Below are 9,016 nucleotides of genomic sequence, written 5' to 3' on the forward strand. Positions count from 1 at the left end.
ATGCTAGAGGCACAAGGTATTTAAAGATCCTCAGTCTTCGAAAATCTGAAGTGACTATTGGGGCCTAATTTATTTCGAAAGGGCCCAAAAACTACCTAACAACCAGTAGGTATACATGCGGAATAGCTGAGGCTTGAAATTTTAAATATTTGAAAGATTTAGCTCGCTAGCAAACTCGCTGTTAGCCTCCACAATTCCTGCAAATATTTATGATTACCGGGTCTCTGATACGCGTACAGCAACATTCATAATTTCTGTAATTTATTATAATTAAAATACAACTTGAAAATCAGGTTTGAATGGCGCCTTAGGCCTATGAGGGTGCGCATGGGTCTCGCGAGACGTGTATGGGCGACCCTAGCTAAACATCTCTAATTCTCTTGCAAGAGTGCGCCACTACGAGATGGTTAGTTTGGCTTGCATCGTCGTGCATAATACAAAACTTTATTTTATAGCAGAAGTCATAGAAATCATTATCAAACTTCTGAAAATTCTGTAGGTATTTAATTTAGATGTCCAAAATAGCAAGCCGAACTTCATTTTATATCGTGCTGCACGTCCTATTTTTAATAAGAATGAGAGATGTCATTGGAATGTACAATGATCTGTTTCGCTTTATCTACCCTTGCCGTTAAAGTGATCACTCCCATATAGCACCCAAGGCTTCGGAAATATTTCAGAAACATGCCAATCCGTCAAGAATCTTACATTTCAAAGCAAATGTTTCAGCAACATGTCGTTTTGAAATATTGCAATTTAAATAAACCGAAATCTTGATGAAACATTCCATGTTAGAAATCTTGCATTCATTATTTTTTACTTAATTGAACTTTGGAATGAAGGAAAAACAACAATTAGTATATTGTAATGTAATATTGTAATGTACTCTATGTAAGCTCAAGGAATATTTAACCACAATTCAACAATGACATCCTCGGAGTACATCGTTTACCATCGCGATCGCATTTTGTTTTAAATTCAGATGAGATGCCATTTACATGACACAACTAAGATTATAACACATCGGTAACCTTCGAGCGATCGGTTTTAACTGGTGCAATTGCAGGATCGGGGTAAATCTTATCGTGTATTGATATTGCGTTTTTGTTGTGACCTTTTTTACCGGCCGGCGGTTAATTACCTGCGTAAGATTTTAGTGCTTTCAATTACCAGGTATGTATATTTTTATTCGTTCTTAAAATGCTTTCAATTACCAGGTATGTATATTTTTATTCGTTCTTAAAATTTTAATCTAAAAGCTGTGCGCCCAGGAATTGTAATACCTTATTTTATGTCACATAACCTTAAATGTATGAAAAGGCGGTTGAAAATAAATAGCCCGTTCAAAGCATGAATCGCTATCACATATAGGTTTCGATTACGCTACGTACCTATCGCGATCGGTTTTGCTGAAACTGTGAACTGTAAAGAAGTGAATTTCGACGATACATTTTTTCGGTATCGATAGTAATCGTATCGACCTTGTGGTGCAATAAAGTTATCAAAGAGATATAAATCCTTGCCTATCGATTCAAGCATTGAACACCACTAATGCCCGTACTAATATTCGTGTATTGATCCGAGATCGAAGTAATCTCGGATTGACAAGTGACGTTTTCTATAGAAAACGAGAATTAATCTTCGATCTCGGATCAATACACGACTACCTACTAATACAGGCATAAATGACTAATACAGCAATAGCATAAGGTGGTTAATTTCCCCTCCCAATGAATTCGTTGACTTACATTAATAAATGGCGTCCAAAAGTATTTCGTACCATGTCTTAAAAATAAATACCTTTGTGTTCGTAATATTTTTCAGGACATGCAAAGAAGGTCCTAAACTTTAAAGCTTTTGGCGAACAATTTGGCTGTTTATTTTGTGCCCTCTCCAAGTATAGCTAATACATTGCATATGTGTTTTTGGCCTACAATATCAGGAATGTAATCAGCGGAAGTTGATCGCTAACAGAATCTTTTGCTGCGCTAACATACCAACTTCTTTGCAGATTTCCAAACATGGGAAGAATTAAATTAAAAAATTATAATAACATATCCCTAAGACATAGAAGACGATTGCTAAACAAAAATACAAAATCTAACCTAGTCGTTGGGAATAACTCGAAGAATGATTCATTGGGGAATCCCGAGGAGAATCCAATTTCTGTAATTGTTAATCGATTCCATTCTCAGTGTAGTCAAAATACCCACAATACGGTTTGTAAAACTGCAACGTTTGATAGTAATGTTACAAGTGCAGCATCGCATTCCAATGAAAACTTGTGTGAATATGTAGATGTTGGAGATGAATATTGTTCTGGACCGATTTTACACAACACTGAACATATTGCTTTTAAGAATACAGAGACTGTTGTGAGTGTGGACCCCCCTCGAGATACTCCACATGTTCATAATGATTCATCAATTCAACTACAAGAACAACTTGCAAATTGGGCTCTAATCTTCAATGTTAATTTAAATGCAGTGTCAGCACTGTTACATATTATAAACAATTTCACAACTTATTCGTTACCTAAAGACGCTCGAACTTTACTACAAACTCCTCGTCACACAATTGTAAAAAGTATGGGAAGGGGTCAATATCTACACTTGGGTTTAGAGAATGCACTGAAAAAAATGATAAATCAACAAGTTCAACATAATAATGAAATTGATCTTTTAATAAATATTGACGGACTACCTATTTCTCGTTCTTCTACAGCATGTTTATGGCCAATATTGTGTTCTGACAACGTAACAAAACAAGTTTTTATGGTCGGGTCATACTACGGTCACGAAAAACCTACTGACGTCGCTTTGTATCTCCAACAGTTTGTTGATGAAGCTATATTACTTGTGCAGAATGGGTATTGTTTAAACAATAAAATATATAAGGTGAACATATCTGCACTCATTTGTGATGCTCCAGCGAAATCTTTTGCTTTGTGTATAAAAGGTCACACAGGTTATAACAGCTGCAGTAAATGCAAAATAGAAGGACAATATATCAACAATCGTATATGTTTTCCATTTGGATCGGGTGGAAGCAATATATTAAGGAAGAGCGAAGATTTTTGGCAAGATGGTGATGAGGAGTTTCAATATGATAAAAGTCCTTTCTTAAACATACCCAATTTTAATCCAGTTTTAAATGTCCCTTTGGATTATTTACACCTTATATGCTTGGGAGTTGTAAAAAAACTCATTCTTTTGTGGATGTCTGGAAAACCCCTTAATATCAGAATCCCTGGAATGACAATAAATAAAATATCTTCAGATATATTGAAATGCCAAAAGACTGTTCCAAGAGAAATTGTGCGGAAACCTCGATCGTTGTCAGACATACATCATTGGAAAGGAACAGAGTTTCGCTCATTTTTATTGTATGTTGGACCTGTTGTATTAAAAAAATATTTAAGTGCTGATATGTACTTAAACTTTTTGACATTACATACTGCAATTCGAATATTATGTAATCCTAACATATCTGAAGATAATAATTATATTGTATATGCTGAGAATCTGTTGATACATTTTGTGCAATCTTTTGGAATTATTTATGGAAATGATAAAATTTCACACAATGTCCATAATTTAATTCATATTGCAGATGACGCTAAAAAGTTTGGATCTCTAGACAATTTTAGCGCTTTTAGGTTTGAAAATTACATGTCTCACATAAAAAAACTTATTCGGAAAAACAATCAACCTCTGCAACAGTTAGCACGACGTTATACTGAACTTGAACAACTTATAAATTTAAATCCAACGTCAAAAGTACATTTAAAGAAATTGCACAGTGAAGAATTGTCAATTGATAGCCTTGCTTTTATAAACAATATTCTTCAGTTTAAAATATATGAAAGTGAGAAATATATAATAGATTCTAGACATTTTAAAGATAGTTGCATCCTTTTACACAGTGGAGAAATTTTTTGTGTTTTGAACATCATTTGTGAAGAAGGGAATAAAAATGTACGTTTTGTGGGCAAATGTTTAAAAAAACTAGAATCTGCATTGTACTCTCAGCCCTGCAGTTCAAGAGATCTAGATATTTACATTGTTAGAGAACCATCCCATTCAAACAATGTCACTATACGAGACATTTCAGCAACAAAATACAAATTGTGGATGGTACCATATCAGCAATCAACTTTTGTTGCAATTCCATTATTACATACAAATTCATAGTTAATCGATAATAATTAATCAATCTTTAATACATATTTGTACATATTAATACCACCAATAGCATGTTGCATATAAATTACTCATTGATACCATAGGTACTTACCTGCTAAAATTTTTACATATTTACTTATATATTATTTTTAGTTCAGAAAATTTTGGGAATTCCAAAATAATGAGTTATTCAGTCGTAGAATTCTCAGATGGGGTACAAGTAGTACCCACTAGTTGGATTTTCAAGGAATGTAATATTGATATGTGCTGGTGGCCTCCCAACTGCAATGATAAATTTCAAATAAATAGATTAGTATCTGGGAATCACAACCCAGAGTCAAACTGGAAAAAACATAAACTACTTAAAATATTTTGTCAAACCCGTAAGTACCAACACCACTTTTCTAAATTCTGTTTTTTAATTTGGTGTTAATTTTTTTAGCTACCTATGAAAAAGGGAAGGAGAAACTTGAATATGCCTTACTATTATCCGATGTTGAAGTAGAAGATGATGCGGTAAAAAGAAGCAGGCATCAAAGACACTGTTCCAAACGAGACGCGGCCTGTGTGGATACTGATGAAGCCCATAGTAAGAGTAACAAAAAAAGATTAAGAGTCATCTATGAAAGTGATGAAGAATCCTCAACTGGAAGTGATACAAAACTGACGCAAATGCCTCCGTTCCCACCTATACCCTCATTGCTCTCGAGATTAAGAGAAACAGAAGATAATGGTCCAGAGAAGGCTGATGGGTCTGATGTATCCACTGGTGTATCTACACCTGTATCTAGAGGTGATTTTGAACCTGGTAAGGAAAATCATTAATTGATTAAGATTTAAATTATTGATTTTAGGTGGTGCTACAGATATAAACAGAAAATTAAACTTAATATTGCATAAATTGCATGTAATAGAAAACCGATTAAATACCTTAGATAGTGTGCAACAATCTCAGACAGTGCAGTTAACTAAAACTGTGCAAGATTTGTACAAAATTTTTCCCTTAGGCAGTCACGAAGAACTTGACAATTTTGAAAAAGAGCTGGAAGGTGAAACTTATTTTAAGAAAATGGTAACAACCAATGGCAATATTTCATTTTCTAAAATGTATATTATAGGTGTCTGAATTTACAACAATTGGTGGCCATGATGTACAGTCGCTGACTGTAAATATCTTAAAAAAACTTTTAAGCAACAAGGTGGCTGTGGAGTATAGTTTGCAAGGAAAAAAGAAAAAGAAAATCTTTAAAAATTTACTTTCTTATCAAATGATAATAAGTGCTGTTCGATATCACAAATCGTGTGCAACAGAAGTCGACATTTCTGGTTGCATAGCAACCTGGTTAAGTCAGTCTGGTTTAAGAATGGCACGTGAAATGTAAGTATGTTTACTCTCTTATTTTTATATTATATCTTAACATCTACAATAAGTACATCATTAACGGGCGGAATTATAAGGCATACTTAACTATGTTTGTTAGCTAACAATGTTGTTAGGACAAGTGATTGGATGTTTTTGCAAAAAGTGATGTTATTCTTTGAAAAAACATCCAGTCACATGCCTTAACAACATTGTTAGCTGATTACATAGTCAAGTATGCTTATAATATCGGCCGTATATAAATGCTACTATTGTCAAAAGACAAGGCCAAGCATTTGATGTGGCGTATAACTCAAATAAGTCTGATGGTACAGTGTAAAAAAATACAATCATTTTTCCTCCCTTGTATTGTATTTATTTAATCATGAAACTAAACAATATTTTTTGTTGCAGTAATAAGCGGCTACCAGCCGAGCAATTGATGGTGGAACCTACCCCCCAATAAGCATACTAATTAGTTATGTTTTATGCATTTATATATAAATTTATTATAGTGTACATTTAGTCTATAAATAAATATATATGAACATTGTATGAAATATTTTCAAAGCATGACAGAAACATTTCACCAAAAAGCATCAGAAATATTTCAGAAATGAGAAATATGTGCGGACATTTTAGCATTTATAAATGTTGCAGGAATATTTCGAAAATGTTTCGTAATATTACTGAAATATATGCAATGTTTCAGTGAAATATTACTGACATAATTATGAAAGTTATTGAGCTATATGGTCTATCTACCCTTACAGTAAAAAAGACACTACTCATTGAAACCTATTAAAATTATTAGTATTATAAGTTACTAATTTAGTTATTATTTTAGCTATAAGAAACACTACGTGCTTATAATGAAGTTAAGTTAAGTTTGTCCTGTAATTGGAAAGATTTTTTGTTGGGCATTTATTAAATATTATTATTATTAGTAAAATGTCAATTTAACATCTACTATAAAATAAAAAATCAAAGGTTTAACTTACATAAGTTACACGGTTTGTTCACAATTAAACTTCCATTGAATTTTTGGAATCGCTCGATAGTATTTCATGCGGTGATGACGCCCGGCAGCAATGACATCTGATCCGCTGATCTAAGCAACTAAATTTGAACAAAACCGAACATTACGAACACCTGCAAAAATTAGAGCGCAACCAGCGACACCTCACACGACTGATTTCGATAGGGATAAGGTTTACTGTACCTAATTTAATTAGCTACTATTATTTGCACTTACTTAATTGGCGGGTTGAAATTTCTAAAATCGGTAGTCCAATTGTTAATTGCAATTTCTCACGCCGGCATAAAGGTCGCTTATAAACGTGATAACTGAGTAAACTTGCACGCCCGTGCAGTTTTAATGCTCGTTTTAAATTAACATAGGAAACAAAACCCTGCTCATAATGGCTTAACATGACTGAAATTGTAAAATATTAATGTCTTCGTCTTCTAAATAAATAATTGAAATATCTTGACGGGAACGGTTGCAAACGGCGAATTAATTGCAGCTTTATTTACGGTAGCGGTGGTTCATGAAACACAACTTTAGAAATTAAATCAGTTACCTTTAGCTTGTATCTTCCATTCCTACAAACAACACAAATATTTTTGTCACACTTACCGTAACAAAGCGCCCAACTTAAAGCGGTTTTAGATACCAGGTGTTCAGCAGAGCTTGTCGACTCCACAAGTATACAGTGTGGTCACAACTTCGGGTATAAAACTTCAAAGCGAAAAATAGGTGCTTGGTTACTAATACTGTATGTGTTGGTGACATATAGACGATAAATATTCAAATGGTGCAAAGTGACCTCAAGAATGAAAAAAACTTTATTAAATATATTCGCTTTAAAATAAATTCCTTGAAAAAGTTTCGGCGGGTTCAGAGTCAAACCCTTTAGATGCGTTATTTAATTTTCAAAAAAATCTTTATGGACAACAGAACCTATTTTGGTCTACAGCGAGCCCTATACCATACGAATGTGCGTTTCTGACTAGCGATTACCCTTAATTTTTTCAGGTATACAGGGTGCCCCTAAAAGGTCTGTACAACGCGCTACCAGGGGTTCTTGGTATCAAAATAGGACGATTTAACCCAACTTACCTCTATCCAAAAGTGCTTCGGTAAGGCGCTATCTACCGCCAAAGATTTAAAAAAAAATCGTTATTTTTATTTTATCGGAAAATGGTTTTGCTGATTAAAATGAAATTCGGGATGTGAATGTCTAATGTAAAAAGGGTCTTTGTGATATCATCGTATTGATTGTAGTTGCTATGTAGGTGGTAAAATACTGACCATCCACATCTGAAGAGGTCTAAAACTTTTTAACTACCTACTTTTTTGACGGCTCTGAATTTTTAGACACTGATAGACAGTTTACTTGCAAGCATTTTTTGTCTCTTGATGAATATCGCTATTGGTGATGGTTTACGAAAAAAAAAAAAATTTAGGCATGATGAATGGCATGCACCATACATGCGATTGTTCCTCAAAAACCATAAGTGCAAGCAAGAAGTAGGCTATGACGATTTGGAAACCTGCGAGTATACTCCCTAACGCATTGGCGACCATTTCCACGACAGTATCCAAACACTAATAGCATATCAGTTAACTCTGCGTTATTGTATTGAAAGGCCATATTACAATTTTAACAATGAAATTTTAAGTCTTCAAGCAAAACGTAAGTTGTTCAAGTTTAAGAAACAACAAACAAACGTTACGCCACTCTAAGGTTTCACAGCCATCTTCTGATTTTTTGAGGAACAATCGCATGTATGGTGCATGCCATTCATCATGCCTAATTTTTTTTTTTCGTAAACCATCACAGATAGCGATATTCATCAAGAGACAAAAAATGCTTGCAAGTAAACTGTCTATCAGTGTCTAAAAATTCAGAACCGTCAAAATAGTAGTTAAAAAGTTTTAGACCTCTTCAGATGTGGATGGTCAGTATTTTACCCCCTACATAGCAACTACAATCAAAACGATGATATCACAAAGACCCTTTTTACATTAGACATTCACATCCCGAATTTCATTTTAATCGGCAAAACCATTTTCCGATAAAATAAAAATAACGATTTTTTTTTTAATCTTTGGCGGGAGATAGCGCCTTACCGAGGCACTTTTGGATAGAGGTAAGTTGGGTTAAATCGTCCTATTTTGATACCAAGAACCCCTGGTAGCGCGTTGTACAGACCTTTTAGGGACACCCTGTATATGCCTATTAGTGCAGAAAGAGTAATTTTCTTTTGAGAATCAAGGGCCTTGTGCTCGTCATTCTTTTGACGATGTACTTGGGAATGCAGGAAAATGGCTTAATTTATATCTACAAGTTGAATAATAAAGATTTTTAAAGACTACAAGAAAATGTAGAAACATACCAAAGGGCCCATTAAAAAAATTGTATACAGGGCGTTACTAATCCTAGATGAAAACAAATCCCTATATTCT

General features: G+C 34.0%; 1 protein-coding gene across 7 annotated transcripts; it reads left to right on the forward strand.

Moving 5' to 3' along the window:
- The first annotated feature begins 1,063 nt into the window (after positions 1–1,063).
- Positions 1,064–6,097, forward strand: LOC116159904. Of its 7 annotated transcripts, none has more exons than XR_004143090.1 (6): positions 1,064–1,173; positions 2,012–4,567; positions 4,627–4,992; positions 5,039–5,256; positions 5,303–5,562; positions 5,959–6,097. XR_004143090.1 is itself a non-coding variant. In XM_031472998.1 (6 exons), the coding sequence occupies exons 2-6, from the start codon at positions 4,366–4,368 to the stop codon at positions 6,008–6,010; spliced, it is 1,098 nt and encodes a 365-aa protein (XP_031328858.1). In that variant the 5' UTR covers positions 1,084–1,173; positions 4,338–4,365; the 3' UTR covers positions 6,011–6,097. The 7 variants fall into 7 exon arrangements, 4 of the variants coding, with proteins under 4 accessions (XP_031328858.1, XP_031328859.1, XP_031328857.1 ...); XM_031472998.1 differs by having other exon boundaries at positions 1,084–1,173; positions 4,338–4,567; XM_031472999.1 differs by having other exon boundaries at positions 1,084–1,173; positions 4,379–4,567.
- Positions 6,098–9,016: the final 2,919 nt, after the last annotated feature.

The sequence above is a fragment of the Photinus pyralis genome, unplaced genomic scaffold, assembly GCF_008802855.1.
Source record: "Photinus pyralis isolate 1611_PpyrPB1 unplaced genomic scaffold, Ppyr1.3 Ppyr1.4_LG1, whole genome shotgun sequence".
NCBI lineage: Eukaryota > Metazoa > Arthropoda > Insecta > Coleoptera > Lampyridae > Photinus > Photinus pyralis.